General features: G+C 52.7%; 7 protein-coding genes across 7 annotated transcripts in view; 3 read left to right on the top strand and 4 right to left on the bottom strand.

Moving 5' to 3' along the window:
- Nucleotides 1–153: 153 nt before the first annotated feature.
- Nucleotides 154–1319, top strand: LAESUDRAFT_763476 (glycoside hydrolase family 71 protein; the record flags this gene model as incomplete). Its single annotated transcript, XM_040913263.1, has 3 exons — nucleotides 154–424; nucleotides 491–816; nucleotides 1191–1319. 3 exons carry the CDS (start codon nucleotides 154–156, stop codon nucleotides 1317–1319), a joined length of 726 nt encoding a protein of 241 aa, XP_040759475.1.
- Nucleotides 1320–1377: 58 nt separating this feature from the next.
- LAESUDRAFT_745297 (glutamate decarboxylase) lies at nucleotides 1378–4082 on the top strand (the record flags this gene model as incomplete). The annotated part of the gene is made up of 6 exons (XM_040911365.1): nucleotides 1378–1554; nucleotides 2637–2815; nucleotides 2915–3216; nucleotides 3275–3578; nucleotides 3605–3824; nucleotides 3885–4082. The coding sequence occupies 6 exons, from the start codon at nucleotides 1378–1380 to the stop codon at nucleotides 4080–4082; spliced, it is 1380 nt and encodes a 459-aa protein (XP_040759474.1).
- Nucleotides 4083–5387: 1305 nt separating this feature from the next.
- Nucleotides 5388–6703, bottom strand: LAESUDRAFT_739042 (tryptophan synthase beta subunit-like PLP-dependent enzyme; the record flags this gene model as incomplete). Its single annotated transcript, XM_040910967.1, has 7 exons — nucleotides 5388–5647; nucleotides 5720–5943; nucleotides 5967–6012; nucleotides 6063–6177; nucleotides 6209–6242; nucleotides 6372–6555; nucleotides 6619–6703. 7 exons carry the CDS (start codon nucleotides 6701–6703, stop codon nucleotides 5388–5390), a joined length of 948 nt encoding a protein of 315 aa, XP_040759473.1.
- Nucleotides 6704–10086: 3383 nt separating this feature from the next.
- On the bottom strand, nucleotides 10087–11272 carry LAESUDRAFT_795484 (Creatinase/aminopeptidase; the record flags this gene model as incomplete). The annotated part of the gene is made up of 5 exons (XM_040913964.1): nucleotides 11252–11272; nucleotides 10608–11227; nucleotides 10418–10553; nucleotides 10256–10368; nucleotides 10087–10201 (listed from the first exon to the last, which is right to left on the bottom strand). Coding segments are annotated over exons 2-5 (646 nt in total), but the record flags the coding sequence as incomplete, so codon positions are not given.
- Nucleotides 11273–12724: 1452 nt separating this feature from the next.
- On the bottom strand, nucleotides 12725–13000 carry LAESUDRAFT_618650 (uncharacterized protein; the record flags this gene model as incomplete). Its single annotated transcript, XM_040903246.1, has 2 exons — nucleotides 12725–12825; nucleotides 12880–13000. Coding segments are annotated over 2 exons (222 nt in total), but the record flags the coding sequence as incomplete, so codon positions are not given.
- A 6303-nt stretch (nucleotides 13001–19303) lies between these two features.
- Nucleotides 19304–20939, top strand: LAESUDRAFT_717313 (uncharacterized protein; the record flags this gene model as incomplete). The annotated part of the gene is made up of 6 exons (XM_040907320.1): nucleotides 19304–19427; nucleotides 19462–19551; nucleotides 19794–19981; nucleotides 20015–20254; nucleotides 20313–20650; nucleotides 20693–20939. The coding sequence occupies 6 exons, from the start codon at nucleotides 19304–19306 to the stop codon at nucleotides 20937–20939; spliced, it is 1227 nt and encodes a 408-aa protein (XP_040759470.1).
- Nucleotides 20940–21992: 1053 nt separating this feature from the next.
- LAESUDRAFT_663370 (Suf-domain-containing protein) overlaps nucleotides 21993–22525 on the bottom strand; it is a gene marked incomplete at both ends in the record, with an annotated part of 3116 nt that continues 2583 nt past the window's right edge. The window contains 3 exons of the mRNA XM_040905058.1: nucleotides 21993–22054; nucleotides 22100–22216; nucleotides 22274–22513. Of these exons, the coding sequence (XP_040759469.1) occupies nucleotides 21993–22054; nucleotides 22100–22216; nucleotides 22274–22513 (419 nt within the window). The remainder of the gene's footprint in view (nucleotides 22055–22099; nucleotides 22217–22273; nucleotides 22514–22525) is intronic.

Genomic DNA, 22525 nt, shown 5'->3' with positions numbered 1-22525 from the left:
GCCTGCCGCTCTGTTCTTTCTTCCTGCCTTCTTTCCTTTGCCTTGTGCTCACATTCTCTGCTGACGATCGTTTTCGACTTGTATTTTGTGCCATCTCATCCAGTTCTCTGTTGTCTTGTACAAAATCTTGCTATTGGCATGCGCGCTTCTACCATGTTTTCCTCCTTCGTTCTTCTCACCCTGGCCGGCGTCGCTCCTCCCCTTCCTCTGTCACCATCTCGCCACCACTCAGCCGCTGTGAGTCCGAAGACTAAGCGCGACACCTCGAGGAAGCTTGTCGTGGCACACCACATACTGGGCAGCACCTATCCGTATATTCAAGACGACTGGCTCGCAGACACTACCTCACCTACGAGTCCGGCCTGCATGGCTTTTCACTCAATTTTGGCTCTGACTCTTGGCAGCCTGCCCGAGTTGCGAATGCGTGCGTCTTTTCTTCCACCCGCGGCATACTATATGCCGACCTGCTCGTGCAGATAACGAACCGCAGAGAATTCGGGCACGGGCTTCAAGTTATTCATGTCTTTCGACATGTCCGTGCTTCCCTGTGGGGACGCCTCGGACGCTTCCACGCTGACGATGTATATCACAACGTACGCGTCTCACCCGAACCAGCTCACGAAGAATGTGCAGGTATTCGCGTCCACATTCTCCAGCTTGGATTGCACATTCCCCCAGTCGAGCGCAGCTGAGGGGTGGACGACTCTGCTCATTGACCAGCTGACGGGGAGCAATGCGATGCACTTCGTGTCTGCATTCCTCGTGGACGCCAGCTCGTTCTCGACGTTCGATGCTGTGATGGACGGAGTGTTTAAGGTAAGCTTTTTGTGGAACTTTCCCAAATTGCTAAGCACTGTCATTGTACTCATCAGTGCAATGGGGTTGGCCACCACAATTGTCTGAATCTGGCCTTTTGACATACCTGCCCGTCGCGGTTTTCAGCGGCTCCATTCAGTCCGAGTCGAACGCGATCACGGGCTCATTCGCTAGCGGTTCCCAGTACATGAGTGGCCCTGTTGAGCTCTGATAACGGGATAACATTCATCGCCCCCGTGAGCCTGTGGTTATACATGCACTATGGAAAGAATACGTTAGACGAGAACTTGAGTCTGAGCTTGCCATCCTGACTGAGGTTGTGCTGACGTCTGCATTGCACAGTCTATGTGCCTCTCGGACTGCCACCGGTACAGCAATCGATGGACACGATCATCGCAAACCGCGACAGCATCGACGTCGTCGAGGTTATCACATTCAACAACTATGGCGAGTCGCACTACATCAGGACCATCGAGGGCGTGCAGCCCAACTCACAGAACTGAGTTGATAGGATGAACTATACCGGTGTGTCGAATGCCATGGAAATTTGGTCACACAACGATGACGCTGATAGGGCCTGCAGGCTGGCTGGCGATGACGTACTACTACGCGACGGCATTCCGCACGGGCGTGTACCCCGCGATCATGCAGGATCAGCTGTATCTTTGGGCGCGCCCGCGTGCCAAAGACGCTAGCACATGGAATGACATGATCGGTCCGCCGACCAACTATCAGCTGGTGCGTCCATTGCTTTCTACTCTGCTCTCCGCTATCAGTCTCGCGCTAATCGTTCACCGTGTCTCCGCAGACCGAAGACCTGTGGGCAGTCATGTTGGTGACTGAGCAAGGGACCATCACGCTGGCGACGTCGTCGATGAGCAACTCCGCCGTCGCCATCGAGGCAGGTGTGACTCAGCTCTCGATGGACCTTACGCACGGCGCAGACATGGCCGGCACGCCTGTGCGCAACGGGCAGATGGTGCTCACTGTTGATCCTGGAGACGCGTATACGTTCACGACGAACCCCGAGTTTCATGACTTCAATGCGTTTGTCACATACGCAACCTCGGGTTAGGTGAAGAGAGGCGAAACTCGCAGCCTTTCTTGACTCCGCTATACTGAGTGGCTCACCGTTGCGAAGCCCTCTACCCGACCCTGTGGCCCCACTCCGCTGGGATCACTGCCCCTTTACCAACCTCCAAATTCCCTCTCCTGGATATGTCTATATTCATTGTTCGCTGCGGACTATGCCCGCAGTGCCTGGCCTGGCAACAGTGCGATATTCGTCTGGCCAGATGTTCCTCCCAGCGTGTCGATGCGCGCGGAAAACTGTCTTGATGTATCGTCTAGATGACCTACACATGTTGTGCTTGCTTTATCGGTCATGTCACTGTATCGGTAGTCGACTCTAGAAGTGTCGCTGGTTGTTCTGTGATTTTGATGTCATCTGATGCTAACGTTTTGCTCTTCGCGTGAAATTCGTGTCAAAAAGCAATGTCTTCACAGCCGTCATGGAGCCGGGCAAGGTTCTTTTTCCTGTGTACAATCACCAGACTATTCCTGCGCAACAGAGCGTACCATAGTCGTACGTTCCGATCGATAGAAACGCAACCATCTAAAGACAGTATGAGATTCACGAGCGGAGAGACAAGGACGAGATTGCAGCTTCGCACAGGATGTAGTGATCGGAAGTCTGTTCATCTCGAGCTTGTTTGCCCTGGATGGCCCCACAAAAGGGTCGTACAAATTACCCTCTAAGGTGAAGTACCTTGATCGGGGCTTTAACATAGTCTCACCTCCCCTCATGCGGCTGTTCTCAGGGCACGGATGCGGAGGCAACGTACCAGCTCCTTCACGACGAGCGCTCTCTTGACGGCATTCCCCTGCTGAATCTTGCCTCTTTCGTCCACACCTGGATGCCCAAGCAGGCTGACCAGTTGATGATGGCGAATATCGGCAAGAATCTCATTGACCAAGATGAGTACCCCATGACCCGTGCGTATGCACATTTATCCACTTAACGACATTCTGCTAAGACGGCATTGCCTTCGCAGACGCGCTGCGCGTCCATCCTCACCGACTTCTGGCACTCCCCGAGCCACGAGCATGCCATCGGCACTGCCACCACCGGCTCCTACGAGGCGATCCAGTCCGGCGGGCCCGCAATGAAGCGTATCTGGCAGGAGAAGCGCAAGGCAGAGGGCAAAAGCATCCACGATCCCGGCCCCAACATCGTCATGGGCGCGAACGCGCAGGTCGCACTCGAGAAGTTTGCTCGCTACTTTGATGTGGAGGCGCGTCTCGTGCCGATCTCGGAAGAGAGCCATTATCGTCTTGACCCGAAGAAGGCGATGGAATACATCGACGAGAATACGATAGGGGTATATGTCATTCTTGGAAGTGAGTGATTTATAATTCATACAGACATCGGGTGAACGTGAGACTAATTGTGGACCAGGTACATATACCGGTTATCACAAACCTGTCGAAGAGATGGCTGAGCTGCTTGACGAGTACGAGGCGCGTACTGGCCATTCGGTACCCATTCACGTCGACGGTGCATCTGGCGGCTTCATCGCGCCCTTCGCGACGCCGAAGCTCGAGTGGGATTTCCGCATCCCGCGTGTCGTCTCCATCAATACTTCGGGCCACAAGTTCGGTCTGTCGTACGTCGGCGTAGGCTGGGTTGTGTGGCGCTCCCAGAAATTCCTTCCGAAGGACCTCATCTTCGAGCTGCAGTACCTCCGCTCGGTGGAGTACTCGTTCTCGCTCAACTTCTCGCGCGCAGCGCATCCGATCATTGCGCAGTCTTCAACTTTGTGCACCTCGGATGGGAGGCGTACCGTGCTGTCACGTTGGCAGATTTGAAAAATGCGAGGTTGTTGAGTCGGGTGCTGGAGAAGAGCGGGTTGTTCGTGGTGTTGAGTGACATTCACTGGCCGGCGGAGAGTATGTTAGGTGCCGCAAAGCAAGCGGTTGGACTCGGATTCGATGAGGAGAACGTCGAGGTGTGTCTGAACTTCTCCCTCCTAGCCTGTGCATCATCCTGATGCGACTGACTTTCGTAGAGTTATGTTCCCGGCTTGCCGGTTGTCTCCTTCCGCTTCTCGGAAGAGTATCGTCAGAAGAACCCTGGCGTGCAGCAGCGCTGGGTGCAGACCCTGCTTCGTGCCAGGAGCTGGATCGTGCCCAACTACGAGCTCGCCCCCACGCTGCAGGACGTGGAGATCCTGCGTGTTGTCGTACGCGAGAACCTGAGCGCGTGAATGATCGACCGGCTCGTGGTAGATATCGTGCGTCGTGCTTCTTTCACATTTTACGTAAATGTATGGGGTGCTGATCAAGGAACCTCATTGGTATACATGAATAAAGATCGTACTGGACCTGGCGAAATGCTCAAGACTGAACGGGCTCTTTCAATAAATTTGAGGGGGTACGAGTAGTCAGCGAGAAACGCTTGTGGGATGGAAGACCTGTATTTGACCTGTATGTCGGATCCGCGTTCACGGAAGTTTCGGGGTGTTGTACGATATCACGCTTTGCAGAATGTAGTCGGGTTGTCACATACCTAGATTTAAATTGAATTAGGAAAACTGGCCTGAAACCAATCCTGACATGTGCATATTGAATATTGAGCTGTCGGTCTCAGAGTAGGAAGATTGATGGGCATTCCAAGAGAATCCCTAGCGCAAAGAGTTTAGGTACTATGAAAAGCCATTAAGGAGGCATCGACTTGAGCCTTCACCTGGACATCAAGAAAGGGGCGCTTAGGAGTGAGCTCTGGGCACTGCGAAGACCAAGTTGTCGATTCCGGATTCAGTTCTTGTCTCCCTTGCCGCGAACGACGTCGCTCGAATAGCTAGCAGGTCGGGCGATCCTGTACACACCCACTGGACTTAGTCAACCGCCCGCACTCATAGGCCATACATCATGGGTGGTCCGAACCTCGACGTATTCAAGTTTGCCGTCTACGTCTTCCTCCCTGTAGCGGTGATGATGCACTACGGTGACCCTGACTGATACAACCGCCACATCTTGACGGTGGGTGTAACTTGGGCAATTGGTCTAGTCCCGCGAAACCCAGGGGACTCATTTAATGTCTGTTCACTCGCTATAGTACAGGGGCAAAATCTTCCCACCAGAGGAACGACTCGCTACAGTACGTCTCATTGGCACCTGACGCACAGAAGGACTGGGCTAAAATTTAGCTCCCGTAGAATCACCTCACCAACCATGATGCACTGAACCAACCATGATGCACTGAAGGAGGGATTCGCAAGATACAAAGCACGCAGAGCTGAAAGGAAGGCAGGCAGAACGGCAGAGAGAGGCGTCTGCTACTTCAGACTCCAGTGTGAGCGAGCGTCTTCTGTGATTAGCATCGGAAAAGGAGTTCGGCGCTCATTTGCACATAAGATGGTCCGTGTATCACCAATATGCTACGTGAGTACACCATCGCCACCCACTGCTAGTGTTGAAGTCACATTTGTGGTCAAGGCAACATACATATCTATCGTGCACTGTTATAGCCTTCGTGCTCGATACGCCTGCTATTGTACTACTACTCTGTCTCATTTCTCCACCGTGACGTCCCATTGCTCGCCATGGCACAGCACTGTCCACTGTCCACCGCGCTCTGCGTCTGCCTCAAGAAGCTTCTTGTACTCTTCCATCCCCTCCAACGAAATCTTGAACCCGCCACAGACAATGAAGACTGCCGTTCTCGGTGTCGTCGTTGACGACGGTGGTGAAAGCTTGTTGAATAAATCCGGTTTGTATGCAGGGGTGAGTGTGGCTGCGCAAGCAAGCTCCACTAGCACCTTGTACTCTTCTGTCAGCGCGAATGTAAACCGGACGTTCAGTTTCATATGTGCAGACGAGGGTCGATTGATCTGTTACACACCTGCAAAGAGAAGTGCAGCTTGCATAATCGTCTCGTCAGGCATGCACACGCTTTCGGCACCTCCGCTTCTCTTCAGTGCCATCTTCACGACTGTTGCTGCGGGAGAGGAAGCTCCGAGGGAAATGGCCCGGGAAGTCAACTTGGATAGGTGAGCTACTTCCACATTGTGAATGGCATTATGCTCTACGCAAATGTCTTCTGGGAGAGTGCTGGACGCCGGCGCGCTCCAGCGTTCGCAGCGAGCGACTGGTAGAAGCAGTTGGAGCCGGTTGGCTCCAATGCGACAAGGAGCACTGCACACGGTTGAGTTCCGAAGTGGGATACTCGCAGAACGCATGCTCACCGTCATCCCATCCAATAGATTTGCAGCCGTACATTATGCCTCCGGCCAGCCCTCTTCCGCCGACGCTGCAGAAGACAGCATCAGGCTTGATTCCCGGTGGGAGCTGGCGAGCGATCTCCGCAACCATCGATCCGTGGCCTGCCCACACCAGTGGGGTCGTCATGCGGCGGCACCATCACCCTGTTATCGAACAGTGAGCTTGTGCGTTTGACTAACCAGGTAGTCGCTGTACATACGCATTTGTATTCAATTTGACAGCTTCCTAGCCTTCCTGCGGGCGTGCAGGTAACACGTACCTACAGAAACAACCTCCGCCCTTCTCGCTGTAAGAAATCGATCGTAGATGCGCTGACGCCTTCATGCAAGTACACGGTGCATCGTGCCCCCAGCCTTTTGCTCACACAAGCGACGGCTAGGCCGGCATTATTCCGCGGTACTTGAAGGATTGCGATGGTTGGAGGGTCTGTGTGATACAAGGATGATCGTGGTATATCTTGGGATTGGAGGAGTCATTGGACTGCGCAGTTGCTCACCTCTAGCTTTAGATAGGCGTTACATCCCAGCCTTGCGGATATATGTGGAGAGTACACCAGAGGCGTCTCGAGCCAGAGCTTTTCAGGGTCTCTGTCTGAGTCGGCCATGACTGGGGAACGGCTTTCTCTCTCGTTCGCTCTTGACGTGTGATGGCTCTGTGAACGCTACGAGTCATCATGTATCAGGCCTCAGGCCCCCTCAGGATCAGCTATCACACGTAAGCATCTGGCTTCTGGTCTCTCCTCGACTCTCGGTTGGACAGACATCGGGTAGAAGCAGGAATATCGTTTCCTTTGCTTGTATGCAGGTCAGGGAAGTAGCCAACAGGTAGACAGTGAACGCGCGTTAGCTCCAAATCCCTTACTCTACAAAGCCACACTGCCTCGCCCCCACCGCAGCGCGGCTGCCCGTCAGGATCCGCCCGTGTCGCAGCACTCTTCGTCCCGCTAGATTGACGGTCCCAGCGGGGGAAATTTACGGTCCCACAGGCGCGCGTGGGGCCCTCAACGGTGTTACCGTTTTAGGCAGTCAACGCCCACCCGCGGCATTTTCTCACGCCTCATTTGTGCGAATCTCACCATCTGGCCCTGGTTCACCCACAGAGTCCGTTAAAAATATCAAAAATTAGGAAACTAACCTAGTGTTCTACTGAGATTCTTTTTGTGGTTTGAAATCCCGCTCTCACGTCCGCAGGCGGCGATGTGGTCATGGGCGGCGGCGGTGGTCCGGGGTCCTGGAGCCACAGGCACAAGCGCTTGCGCGAGGGGACCGCTTACGTCAGCGGGGCGCGCGGACCATCAATCTGTCCGGATTCAGACTCTGACCTTCTTCTCGAGTTCTAGGCTATCAAGGTCTCTCATGTTTGAGTAAAATCAGCCCTGCATGCTCATCTAGTGAATGGTGACAACAGACATGACAGTTCTTTTGACAGTCCATCAAGGACAAAAGTAATCAACATATGACAATCTGCCTTCATATTTTCCCATACATCTTGTCAACTTTGTCCAAGTCATGCTGAAAAGCAGCAACCATTCCCTATGTTTTGAAGAGTTTGATCGACTATATTATATATGTAAATAATAGAGATTGCACCTTTAATTGTGAAATAGGTAATCCATTTGGGCCCTCCATCATAATCAGATCCATAGAGAAAAGAGGAATTTGAAAATTAATCATTTGATTGGTGAGATGATCAACATATGCCTCTAAACTTTGTATATAGGCAGGCCGCCGCTGTGTAGCAGTGGTTGTTTTTCTGTCAAACAAGAATAGATCAGTTCAGGCATTGAGAATGAGGCTGCTTTGCTTACAGAACAGCATCACTGAATAATTCTGACTCCAGTTGCTTGTTATGATGCAGTGAAAATCTGGCGTCATAGGGTTTGTAGCGCCTCTCAGGCCTAGTCATGGTCCCTAGTGCAGAACCTGGTGACAAGAACTGTTAACTCATTGATTTTCCTCTGTTGACTGTAGCTATATAAATACCTTTGCTATGTCTGTTTTGAGGTTGTTCACTAGGTTGAAATTTCGGCATATTCTGTGTCCTCAATGTCTGCACCCTGATGATTCGTTTGAGTGGCTGTATAGTGATGAGAAACAGAGCGACATACGATATCGATGAGTCTTGCTATCTGGCATGATCCGGATAACAGCTGAGGCAACTCCGACAATGACCCTGGAATGGTCACGAAGCTCAGTCATGCTTAACCACGACCGACATCACTACACTTCACCCTGCCGAGCGCTGCCAGTCCGCGAGCTCTGGTCTGTACGACTGTATGGCTGTGGGCTTGAACCCAAGGTACACGAGGCTTACGTCGATTGCACCAGCATGAGAAAGGTCCATTGACTACGCTGTTCGTGTAGATGAACGAGAACCTGAGGATTTATCTAACGCTGCATTGCAGGGGTTCATGAAAAAGATGTCAGGTGTGGGCCTTTATTGGCAACAACTCGGTATCACATTCAACTTTCATGAGAACACGATGGCTGCCTTTGTGTGCATCATTTGTAGAACCCCATCAAAAGTGCAGAACGACAGAGAATCAGAATCGAGGAGCTAGGTACGTAACGACATTATATGCATTCAAGGGACTACAGGGAAAATGAGTACCAGTTGCTTCCTATAGCAAACTGACGGTTTTCTCTCATATTCTATTGATCGTCTTCGGCATCATGTTGTCTGTTGCATTATACTTCCAGCATGCGGAACTCAGGCTCCGACTGGTGCGCGGTAACTTCGGCTTCACGATGTTGATGGCAGGAACAGCTGATGCAGAGTATAAGATATTGTTCCCATACGGAAGACACCGCATTCGCTGCTCTGAGTTCTATCATCTGTTGACTTGAAGGTTCTCTGGATACCGGTGGCCTTTGGGTGCCCAACATCGTAGTCATAATCATTCTACTTCACGATAAGTGCTGCTCTGCCCAGGATTCGGATTCGGTAGTCATCTCCTACAGCTTCTATGAATAGAGTGCAGCTGCAGACCAACAAGTAGGCTCCGAAGTTCCACCTTGTACAGATATCCGGTCCTCGAGCCATCAGGGTTTGACCACTGGAAGGCAAATTTCGTCGCCTTCGGTCACAGGGGATGCTAAGCAGCGTTGAACTCCTCACAGATGACATGTCTCCGCTCGCGCCCGGCGACGGGGAGCACCGGGGCAGAACGCTGCAGAAATGTGCTCACGCACGGGTCACCCACATCCACGGATGTATGCGACAGACACCAAATGAGCGAGTCGAGCATGCCGAGCTCAGCACATGCACGCTTGGTGGAGTGCAGAGGGTGCACTTATACCTCGAAGAATGCGATATCCTGCAACATGAGAAAGCAGTGAGCAGTGTCGATCAGCACGAAGAAGAGCACAGCTTGCTTGGACCGGGTTTTTGTCTACCCACCTCGTGCTCAGACTCAATTCCAGCAACCCTTGTGCCTCCTCGCGCAGCTGCAATGCGTGCTCGCACTCTCATGCCCCACTGCTGCGCTCCGAGTCTGAGCTCTGAAGAAATGTCGAGTGCGCGCGCACCCGACACAAAAGTGCGCTGCAGCGACGTCCTTCTCATCGGATCTCATGATTTCGTAACAGACAATGAACCTTGAGGGACGATAGCCAGCAAGACGAGTACAGGATAAAGTAGCACAGTGTCTTCATAGACTTTTATGTCGCTGACTCGCAATCCAGCAGGATTCAGGCTGAGGTGGCCATGAGAATAGTTGTATTAGTGGAATAGAAGCTCAGCACGACCTCCTAGTAAGTCTCCTGCACATAACGGATCGAGGGCTCCGCGGGAAGCCCATGCTCAACGAATGTACCTTGACCATCCTCCTCATTACTATCTGATGGAGCAGACCCAGACATTGGGACAGGAAAGGCCGGGCCCATCGTTGGGCGGTTGAGTCTCCGTAGTACATCGCGGTTGTCCTTGAGGCAAGCGAGCTTAGAGGACGATTGCGAGTAGTAACACATATAACGTGGTCATGGTCACCAGCAGTGGCTGTCCCATTTCGTGCGGCGTCGAGTGCATTAGCCTGCGCCGAATGCACAAGGTGCCATAATCTCAGGTACGCTGCGTGGACTGTGGAATCAGGGAGAGCGAATGTCTACTTGAGAGTACCATTAGTTTGTTGAGATTTGAAGAACGAGTAAGTACGTACCCTCGTGACGTCGCTGTGATAACCGTGCAGTGATCCATCAGAATCAATCAAAGCAAAGTCGTGCGCTCCCAGCACGCGATCCGTGCCGCTGCCATGAGGAAGAGCGGCATTTTCTATTCAGAGTGAGGCTTTGAAATGAAAACAACGCCGCTGAGGTCTCACCTCTAAACAAAATAAGGGCACTTGGGTTTTGCAGCCCGGCAGCGGAGAGCGCCTTCACGATAAGCTGACGAGCCTTGGACCCACGTATACCTACGTATATATTCTTGCGTACTGCATGAATAGCTAGAATAGTGACCTAACTTGACTTCTCAGTGGATATTTGAGGCTCGATGTATGGCTGGCGACTTACCTCATTCACGCATTTCATGATCTCGAGCTCCTCCTCGCTCTTCCTCTCCCTAAGCCGCCGGATCTCAACAGATGCAAGCATCACCTTGGACTCTGGTGATGCCTTCTGAATGCCGTCAGAAACAAAACTCCTCAGCATCCCGTCGACGAATTTCGTTCCTTCCCGCAAGTGAGGAACTGCGGATCGCGTCATACCATAGGGGTCCACGTTATCCGACCATGTATCAGAAGCACTTGGAAAGAGAAGCAGCCTCGCGCGGGTTGCCTCGAATGCCGGCGTCATTACTGAGACTGGAGCCTTCACAGCATCGACCTCAGGTGAGATGATAAGCAATAGCGGTCATTCTGAGGAGAATCATTGTGCCTCCGACAAATTAGCAGATATCCGGCGCTCGCGCCGGGCTCGGCAATATAGGCTGAAGCATTCAGGGTCTGTGCAAGCGCTTGCTGCCGCTGCACGAAAGAACTAGCAGGTATCGGGGAGATACGGGCGCAGTGGTCGGCAAGATGGGAGAAATCTGGCTCCGTGTTCAGACCCAGTGAGCGGGACAGCGACTTTGGTGGGCCTGTGAGATGGTAGACGAGGATAATGATTTGTCCGATGATGCAGGCCACTATCAGCTGAATGGACCGGGATATACTCACGTGACCAGAGCGATGCTCAAGCGGTTCCACCAGAGTCCAGACAACACACTAGGCAGGGACTGTGACTTTGAGTCCATGTTGCGGGACGACTTGGTGGTCGGCGAGAGAGGGAGACGGGGGGTGGACATAGTAACTCATGCAATGTCCACCACTTGCAGTCGCTTGCCCCACCCTGCAGTTGCTTAGTCGAGAGCAATGTCACATACGTAACGCCGCTTGGGCGTCTCTCCCGATGACTTCGTGCGAAGTGTTGTGCCAGTGTGTTCAACGACTCAGATACTCATCTGTTGTTTAGGACATCGCTCTCGTGTCTCTGCTTGTCAGTCTCCTCTATAAGTGCGAAGCAGCTGATCTTATAGGCGGGGGCGGTCTGCAAGCACCGCACAATGGCAACTCGGACGGAATATCCGTACGCATCTGCAACAGGGCGCCCACTGATCCACCCAACGGTAAGTGACCGACGCTCGTCCCGCACATTGCTCGACTCAGGTGCACCTCTGCTGTCATAGCAGAATAGGAAACAAGGTCCATTCCCGATCACGTACGACGGGCATCAAGGGATGCCGCAGCCGTATCTTCCGCGAACGACAGTGCCTGGCTTCCCCTCGCTGGGACCTGGTGTCTTCATCGAACCCATCGCACCCGTCGCACCACCGACGCGAACAGTCACACCTATTACGCGTCACCTCGTGCTCGGAGATCGTCTCTTCCGTACCATGAAAGCGACCCGCCATATACAACTGCTAGTGTACCTCAGCCGAACGACGGCGATTACTTTTCTGAGGAGTTGAATTTCCCTTGAATTCGCGCCGCGCCCGCCCGCGTCTCCTCTTGTTCGTCGCTGGCCAAGCGTCCACCAGCCACCGTTCCCGCCCAAACCACGAGCGTACGCTGCACACAGACATAGTAGCACGAGGGAATGTGCTGATCGCCCCACCCTTTGTAGCCAAATTTCCGAAGGCGAATAGGTTCCGTGACGCTGCGCTCGCCAGAGCCGCGCAGGCTGGCTCACGCAGACATGGAACGACCACTTCGCTGACCGTCACTCCGGTACAAGGTTAGTAGCCAATGCGATTCGACTCATGACATATTAATGTAACGCACAATCTTTGCAGGATGTAACACATGATCTTTTCAAGATTTGAATTGACCAACCGTGCAGTGCCGCACAACGCGGGGAGGCGAACGAGAGGTGGTTTGCTAGAGGCACATCCTCTTTCGTCGCACAGAAGGGAGTAGCTTCATGAGCTATACATTCAATAGACTAGCCACCTCTTCACAACCTAACGTTGTTATGGGTCATAAAATACTACAATAGCAAAATACCCATGCAAAATAGCAACTATTCGTACAACATAGCGGGCGAATGAAGACGGAAAAGAGTAAGAAGTCGTGTGAATTACGCAGATGGAGCATCGGCTGTTGCCCACGGTTTCGCCTGTCGCCGAGTTTTGAGAGACGTCGACGTAGCCGGCGAGACACGTCGATGTCCCCAGCCTGCTTCGGGTTGGACGTCTTCGTGCGCTTTGACCGGTGCTCACGGATGGCGGACCTGATAGCACTTTCTGCGAGCACTGGAAAAAGCAGCCAGCCATAAATGAATCAGACTGGTATGAGTAGGAACTTACTCGAGCAATGGAGCTTCACAGGCGGTAGGCACAGCTCCTTCGCTATCTCCGTGTTCTTGGTGTTTTCCGCCTCCTCCAGCGACCGTCCGTTAATCCGCTCGGTCATGTATGAGCTAGATGCGTCTGTCCACGGCCCACGTGTTGATGATGCAGCATATGGGTTTGACTGAGAGCTTGCGTGCGTCCGCCCGAGAGAACACTCCAGTCCAGAATACTGGAGCTGGGAGGGTCGAATCTGGGTGCGCTCACCTGGGTGTTCATGACGGAAGATGAGCGCACGAAGCACAGAGGAAACAAGAAAGATCAGGGTAGTTCCCCATCTCGATGTTTTAAGATTCAGAGAGTTGAACTACCTCAGCAGCTTTTCGTGTCCAACCTAGAAGAGTTCTCAAAGGCCCCTAAGCCCACATCAGTTGAAACGAAGCTCAAGTTAGCACGTACCGCCCATGGTCGAGTATTCACTCCAGATACCACTCATCGCTGTGCAGCGACACTACGATTTCATATATTGTAGACTAGACGTAGGGACTGACATGCACTGAGGTGCGCCTCGGAATCCGTAGGACATGAGTGGACGCGCGAGCACACTTCTGAGTCGAGTTTTACGAGGCCAAAGGAGATGCAGACCTGCGGGAGAGGAATAGAAGGACATCAAGATGCCATAGGACGTCCTCATAGCTGTACCATTCTCGATGTGGCCATCATTGAGGGCGTATGCTCAAGAGTCGGAACTCCGTTATGGCCCATCGTTTCATCGCGGTTGACCACGACCTTGCACGCTGTACACGCTGTACAGGACTCGATAGGTGACAGTCCTCCTGCTCGACACTCCCGTTCTGCTGAGCTGATCTAATCAGTCCGACTGCCAGAGCTTACGATCGTCATCGTCTGCATCTTCACCGCGAACTACAAAAAAGAACTACAAGAAAGAGGTGTGGTGAGCATGTGCCGTGATGGCAGCCCGAATGCTCACTCACGCCGTTAAGCGAGTGCATCCGGATCGGAGAGGACCTCGACAGGGAGCTTGAAGAGGACCAGGGATGTCTCTGGTGGGAAGGGAAGATCAAGTCTCCTGTGGTACATGCATCAATGTGAGTGCACACACCTCGACACTGCTGATGTCCAGCTCATGCACGCCAAAGTATGACCTTCCTGCGCGTTGGGTACACGAGTATCGTGGCTTGTCGCACGGTCATGCAGATGCACCTCCCTAACTCCTTCGCCGGCTTCAGGTCCGCGGAAATGGATTGAGTGCATCGACTTGCATCGACTGTGACGCAAGTAGCCGCGACTGTACTGACATCGACTTGTGCGTACAAAGATCAAGTTGTCGTGATGCTGTTGCCCTGTACTTAGGTTCGTGCGACGCTCGGAAGCTGGCGAGTACAGGAAAGCTCAGAATATAGCGTGGTGGAAGATGAATGGAGTACAAGTGCTCAACAGACGTTCGCCCGGAGAAGTCGGTGGTAGATGCTGCAAGCGGTATCGAGCCAGCCATTGGATCGGAGAAGGTCATCGCGATCGCTAAGTCCAGTCCGCGCTGAATCACACTGAGCTCGAGCGTGCCGGATCCAGCGATCGATTGATGTCGTAGACGGCAAGCATACTAGCTCGGAGTGTCTTTCTTTTTCATCAGTGCTGAGACGCGCTTTGAGTGACTCAGGCAGGCGCCCACATTGCACGTGTGCGCCTCGTAAGGCGCTCAGCCTCCGGCCCGGAGAAGCCACAAGCCCCTACACACGACGGCCCTCAAGTACCGAGACCGCTCTCCAGCATCCAGCATGCCTTCCAAGCCACCATGCACGGGAGAAGCGGCGTATGAAGGTATCCGGGATCGACGTTCATACGACTTTCAGTGGCGTGTCGGATTGGATCTGGTGCCTGGGAATGAGCCGCAGATTTTTTAGCGCACCGTGGTGCGTTTTCATGACGGGCTTTGCCGATGCTGATGCATGTTCATTACTTCGGGATAGGACTTCGAGAACGAGCTGAGAGATTTGAATATCCCATCGGTTCTCTACTACAGCGAGGATGGAGAGGTCTGCGCGCTCGACGCAGAAGCTCGATGTGACGCTCCTCGGCTGGAGGCGATGACTGGACGTTGGCTACCGGTGGGATGGTGCGTCATTCAATAGACAGCTAGATTTTCTAATCATGAATGGACTCGCAGGGGACTCTATCACGGTAAATCATCTCTGAGGATCACCTGCGCATTGTTGAGCCTGAGGAGAGAGGCAGGAAAATAATCTGGTTGTCGGCGGCACCGTCCACGTTCGCGGAAGCCACACTTTTGTAAGGTCTTTGCTCAAATGTCTCCTCATCACTGACCGAGGCTCTCTCAGATAAAGCTAAAGAGATCGCACGTCACCAATGACGAAGACATTCTATGCATGCGAGGCTTCGACGAAAGCGACGTTTCAGGACGCTTCCAAGGCCTCGTACGTCCGGAGACTCGAGACGGGAAGAACGGTGTCAGGCGGGACGTGCTGTATCTGACAGGATGTGAGCTCGCTCTCGCTTCCAGACGAGAAAATCCCTCATTGTATTTCGGCAGGTTAGAAATAGCGGTCTCCATCGAAGCGATCGAGGAGCAGATCGACGAGACGAGTCACGTCATCTATGTCCGTCTCCACTAAGTGAAGTGCGGTCTCACCCTCCCGCAGACGGTCCTGCCGTGTACATGGGCGGACTCACGGCGTGCCCGTTCCTATGCTCGGAGTTGCAGGTATTTGCCGGACGGGAAGGCGCGACTTCTGTCCGAAGGATAGACCATACATTCTGCTCGTCAATCAACTCGTGAGGCCTTGACGTTTTGAGGCCATACTTGTTCGGTGAGCTGACGTTCATTTTATGGCGTTCTGTGGTGACCTTGCATGTACACGAAGGTCGGCAATGATGATCATGTATGACGAGAATCAGCCAGAGGGCCGACGACATTTGTAGGCCCATTCCAATTATTGATACTGTGCTCTTAGTGACGAGGAGCGTGCGTTGCATTGGCGCTGTATTATGCACAGATATCATGGATTTGCAGTACGTATATAGCCCCCTTATCTCGCTGACCGGATCGATAGCACGCACAGGTAGAATGAGGTTGGGGTAATGCAAGGCAGACGCAGTCCCACGTAGCTTTCCGTCCGGCTGAGGCCTTCAGCCTGTGAGCCTTTAACCGGTGCAGAGATTTAAAAACACGTTCATGCAGGAGTCTCAATTTTTTCGTCACGAATGCGCAAGCGGTTGTATTCCAGCTCTATTTTCACATTTAATCTATGTTTTGATGTCACGCGCACAGATGAGTACATCGAAAAGTCGGCGAAAGCCAAGACGTGGTATGTAGGCCGTTGAGGTGCGCGTTACTCGTCAATCATGAGGTTTAAGCGTGACATCCATCGTGTGTTCGTACTGCAGATACTTTCCCATCTGCTGTTCAGTGCAGAGCCAGTGCTTGACCGGCCGACGACATCGTTTCCTGGATGTTCGCACTTCAAAGTCGTAGATGAAACATTACAATGTGGGTTGGCTTCTTCAAGTATAGAAAACGAAAGGAAGATACGTAAGGGGTGTCAGCGTAAACGGCGAAAGGGAAGGGAGACTGGGGAATGTGTAAAAAGGAAGTATGGATGGGGGAAAGATCCGACGACAGAAAACTGATGCGGCCTGTAATGTAGATCACGAAGTAGAAGAGAAGAAAAGGTACACACGAGACTAAATCAAATATATGTCCTCCAAGCTAGACCGGCTCGTTTGCGTTCTCCGCATTATTCCAAGATTCATATTCCATGAGGTCGATCTTGTCACAAGCAACGTTTTCGATTTAGACGGAAGAGAAGCGACTCGGCGCGTTAGATGCCGCACGTACGTATACTAGTCTCAACGTTGACAATCGTATATATGCACTCCTGTCAGCACTCCAAAGCATGGCTATGCCGTCCATTCACCGAGCGCTCATGCGCTTCTTCCAACTATTGCTCGCATAGCCTTTCACACCGTGGACTATGAGTATTCCATGTGACAACGCATTGAGAAGCAGATGAGAGCTTCTGGACATGGTCTGTGAAATGATCGTTCTCGGCGAATGCTGTGCGATGTGAGGCGGTCGAATTCCACGCATTCAGACACGAGACCTCGATGTGAGATTGCATGCCTACAACGCCTCATCACACTCAGTATTCCATGAAAGACCGGGGAAGTGCGATTGGGATGACAATGCGGGCACATCTCGTGTCACTCACATTGCACACGAGACGCCCCCACAGACATTTCCATGGGCGGACGATGTGTGTTAACAAGCGGCGCACTTGATACAAGGAACTTCATGATCCAAGCAGATGCAAGAACACGCTTCTTGCAAAACAGCCTCAAGGGCATTTTTCAGAAATTGAAACGGCCATAGCTCTGCAAGACACGCTTCACGAACATTATCGTTCATATCGATCAAGCACGGTCGTCAACGAGTAGAATGGGTAGTACAGCCCTGATCCATGGGATAGTACGCAGACGCTCGAACATCAATCCTCGAATGACCGCAGAGCGCAAAGAATGCAAAGATGAGTAGGAGAACCTCGCCACTGCCAAATAACAAGAAATCCTGCTCGTGTAGTGCCTGCAGGGTCCAATTCCTTGTACGGTCATAGATGTGTGGTCATGGTGCGAGAGGCTGTGCCGAGTACAGCCTGGGAAGAAACCACATCGAAGCAAAGACAACGTACCACAACAGGCGCGTAAACGGAGCTTCCGCTTCGAATAGCTGATAGATTCATTTTATGGCTATACATGGCGATATCGCCCAGAGCGCAGGAATCCGCATGAATCAGAACGTCCTTGTATTCGGGAGTTCAACACCGGAGCATCGCTTTGTGGCCGTGTAGCTCGTGCATCTAACGTGGAGGAGCTGACTGGCACCCATGTCATGAACTGGAAAATTGTTATCGCGACTCGAATACATCAAAAGCGAACTTACCAGTGAAAGCATGCGTTGTCGATATTTGAGCTCTCCAGTCGCCGTCAACCATGTCGACGGACTGTGATGGGCTTGAAGGCTATATTGTCTGGAAGAAAATCAGTGTGAACCGCGTCATATAAAGCATCAATACCTTCGTTGCTGGATCGCATCGGCTGCGTGTAAAGTAGAATGAAAAGCAAGAAAACGTTCGTGGGGCGGCTTTTCTCGTGCATATGAGCGTTTCATAGACCTTGAACGCAGCGCTGACGGTCTCAAGGCTTTCGCTGCTTGACCACGGTAGCAGACGGTCATCTAGAACCACCGATGCTGCTCAAAGACAGGTTGCGATCACTGCCCAGTGGATGAGGAAGGTGTGACAAGACACCGTGGTCATGACGACGATGCAGGAACCAACGCTCGCACTAGACTGAGAGAATCTCTACGTGGTCGTATCGTGCCCAATGGCCTTCTGTAAATCGATTTCATAGCGAGCCACTAAGCGTAAATAACATATTAGACATACCTTGAACACGCTCGCTTCCCTCGATGATACCTACCATCAGACTTTCTCGACCATTCTCGTCGATGCGTGGCTTTTACTGACTTGCACGAAGGCTCAACCAAGACAGAACATCAGCATACTTTGCGCGTATTGTCCAGACTCGTCCAGGAGTCGGTGAGAAGCACGTAGAGCGGTGCAAAGGCAGGTTCCTCTTTCCCCTAATCAGAGCACCTCAACAAGTCTCCAACAGGTCCGAACTTCCTGCAAGAATGGGGTTGAGTCCAATCGATCGCGGTTTGGACCACACCCAACCAGCCTGCGCACAGCTCGATTATCTTCGTGGTGCTCGAGACGACTATCACCATAGCCGCCGTGCACATCCTGTGCATTCTCATGACCTGAATGGATGCGCGAAAATACTTCTGAATCGAGATTCACTAGAACAAAGGGGAATGCAGGCTTGCGAAAGAGAAATAGAAGACGTCAAGATGCCATTGAATGTTTTGTTGGTGCTATTGTCCTCGATGCGATCTTTTTGGGAACATCTAGAGTGTACCCACCGAGTCAGAACTCTGTCACAGCCCATCCTTTCATCGTAGGCCTCGTCGCTGATCGTGGTCTTGCGCGCCGCACGGCATTTACAGGCGACAATTCTCGTAATCGACTATCCCCTCCCCTCTGCATCTGGTGGGCTGATGTCGTTTATCGGACTGCCAGAGCGCATGACCGTCATCGTCTAATCATCTCTGCAAACCAAAACAGGGAGGTACGGGTGAGGATGTGTCAGTGTGACAGCCCGGCGCTGGCTCACGCTGATAAGCGAGTGCATCCGCATCGGACAGGACCTCGACAGGGAGCTTGAGAAGTACCAGGATGTCACCGCTGGTGAGAAGGGCAAGTTCAGGTCTCCTGAGATATATATATCTATGTTAGTGAATGCATCTGGATACTGCTCACGTCCAGCTCGTGCACGCCAAAGGATGACCTTCCTCCGTGGCGGGTGCATGAGTATCGTGGCTTGTTACGCCGTCATGCAGATGCTCCTCCATAACTCCTTCGCCAGCTTCAAGTTCGCGAAGTGCACCGAGTGTGACGTTCATAGTGGTGAGTGCCCTGCCCTTGATGTGTGCATGTCCAGATCCAAGTCACCCCGACGGTGTTGCGGCGAAAAGTTTCGTGCTACCCTCAGAGGCTGGCGAGTACAGCAACGCTAAGCAGGTGACCTGCTGTAAGATGAACGGCATGAAAGTACCCGCCGTGCATCCGCCCTGAGAATATGACCATATGCCGCAAGCCCCGTTGCACATTCAACGTGTATTCGGTGGTAGATGCTCCAGGCTGAACCGTGCCAGCCGTTGATCAGAGTAGGTCCTTGCGACGAATGCCTAGTCTAGTCCGCGGATCACACTGAGCGTGCCCATGTGCCGTGAATGTAGCTCGAGTTTGCACGTGTACGTGTGGCCTCATAAGGCGCTCAGCCTCTGGCCCCGGGGAAGCCACAAGCGCCCACACAAGACCGTGGCCTCCACATACTACCATTGCAAGCGCCATCCTTCGAGCACAAATACGGCACCGGCGAGCATGCCTTCAAAGCCGCCATATGCTGGGAAGACTCGGCGCATAGTCTTGGGGGGGGGGGTCAATACCGGTCAACGTTGGTACGACTCTTAGTGGCGTGTCATGTGCCACAGATCTTCAGCATAACGCGCTGTGTTTTCTTGGATTCTATGACTGGCTTCGCTGACGATGGTGTGCTGGTACACTTTTCCGGGACAGGAGGGCGGGGAAAAGCTGAGGCGTATGAAGATACCGTCAGTGCTCTACTACTGCGGGGGATGGATATGTCCGCAAGATCGACGCAGAAGCTCAATCTTATGCTCCACGGCTGGAGGCGATGGACAGACAGAGACTGGACACTAGCTGGTGAAAAGGTGTGTCATTCGATGGATCGCCATGTTTTTGCCGTACTCCATCACTCGCCTTCATCAGGTTCGCGCTTCTCCTCCGTCCCAGTGCAACGGCAGCCGACGACGAGCGACTGTCTCAACTGCCGGCGAGCAAGTCTGTCGTCGAGATCATCGCGGACTTTCAGAAGGTTGTTCTAAGGGCCTGACGACCTCGCAGGTGGGTGAAGACGTTGAGTTTGTGCTCGAACATCTCAATATTGTGGGCGGATTCGCGGCAAGCCCGTTCTTGAGCTTAGCAGTTGCAGGACATTTGCCGAATGGGAGAGGGCGATGCTCTCGCGTCGGTCACATGAATTATATCTCTTTACAGTTATTGCGCAAAGACGTTCACGGGGCACTTTATCGTTCTATCGAGACCAGGTGATATCCGAATGCGTCGCGCGCTTCGCATACGGTTCCAAGTGTCGCAATCGCTACGATCCTGCCACCCAAGTCACATCGGGAAGAGCTACAAGGCCATCAAGAACGCCCACGGCGTGTCCGCTCTCCTACTTCATTCTTTATTCTCGTGGACCGGCCTTTGACACCGATCGGTACACTCAGCCGGTCCGAGCTGTCGTCGTCCGCTCCTAACCGAGGGGAGGCGATATGTGTTCCAGATGTCTTAAGGAGTCACCTATCAGCGTGGAACGATGTGTTTATCACTTGAAACCGAGCACTGCCGACGAGTTCACCGCCATTTGTTTCCCCACTCGGAAATTATCAATATCGGGTCTGTCGTCTGGCGTGTTGTCAAGATGAAGCTCGTGTTCGTATCCTCAGTCGACGCGGCGGTCGTACTAGGTGCGGCGATGTGTGCGGTACAGTGTCCGGACTATACAACGTACTCGCAGGTGCGCCTGGGCTATTTTATTAGTGTTTCCCTTCGGTCGTTGATCCAGAGTGCTATGGAAAGTCTCCACAAGGCAGTCCATCCTCTGGTCCATTGGCCTTGCCGTACATGCGTCTCACTCCAGCGTGTCGCACGTTCAATAGCTCTGCAGTCAATGTATGACGTGGAACAGCGGATCAGCTCAAGCCGCAATATCGAAAGGAGTATATGCGGACTTCAGAAGAGGTCTCGTTGCACTAATGGAAGATGTCGCAAACAAATGCCTTCATGCCAAAATCTGATAGAAACTGACAACTTAGCAACGCCAGTCTACGAGAAGCTTAGAGGCCTTGGACATCCAGAAAATCTGCCAGACTTCAAGTGAGTGCAGATAGAAGGCACAGCAACAGGCTCCGTCCCGGCTTGAAGACAAAATGAATCACTGCGCAGTGCATTGAGGGAAGGTGTGACTTGTACATCGCGATTGTGAGAACTAATGAGCGGTCCTTGAAGTGTTCATATCATGCCTATGGTGCTGTCATCCCGCTATCTGTACAGCGCCTTGCATAATAAAAATTTTCTTGCTTCGAAGCCGACAGCCTCACCGAATCTGAGCAGATAAAGTGAATTGTATCCGAAACTGCCAGTCGCATCAGACTTGACCAGCATGCGCAAAGCACGACTATCTTCATGACATTCGCGATATCCACGCGACGAATTCACAAGGTGCAGAACAGTTTGACATTTAACAACATTTTCGCTGCTGCGATACAATACTTCCGACACTCAGGACTAAGACTATGCTCAACCTGTAGATCACGATATGATAGACGCACTCGCGCAAACAGTAAAGCACGCGTCTCAAAGTGATCAAACTGCTCCGACAATACGCTAAAACCTCCCGCGGCGGCCCGATCGCTGATATGGACCATAGTCTGGAGGAGGTCCTCCGCCTGAATAACGTTGCATAAACACAACCTATACATGTTCGACGAGACGCAGCTTACCGGCACGTGGAGGGGGAGCCGGCGTGCGCACCCTCGACACACTCGAAGTTGATGGTATGACCACATTCCGGAACACTTGCATCAAGTCGTCCGTCCTGAATATGGGACCTGCCACATGCAACGCGTCGCTCAGAACACTTAACGAAAGAAGCACGACCCACCTACCATCGAATGCTGTAGGCTCTGGCAGCACGCTTACGAACCACGACAGCACCGGCGGCAGCATCACTGGGTTCTCTTCCTTCTCCTCCTTCGAAAACCGACGCAGTGGCCCTTCACGGCTGCGATCCCTCTGCCACGGCGGCGTACCGTGCCGTCTCCGCCGGCCGTCCCACATGTCCCGCTCCCGCGACGCCGGCCTCTGTCTCTTCGACGGTGGGCCAAAGTCCGACTCGCGGCTCTCGTCTCGCCTCCTGT

Source organism: Laetiporus sulphureus, assembly GCF_001632365.1.
Source record: "Laetiporus sulphureus 93-53 unplaced genomic scaffold LAESUscaffold_56, whole genome shotgun sequence".
Taxonomy (NCBI): Eukaryota; Fungi; Basidiomycota; class Agaricomycetes; order Polyporales; family Laetiporaceae; genus Laetiporus; species Laetiporus sulphureus.
This window is presented reverse-complemented; position numbering and strand designations above follow the sequence as displayed.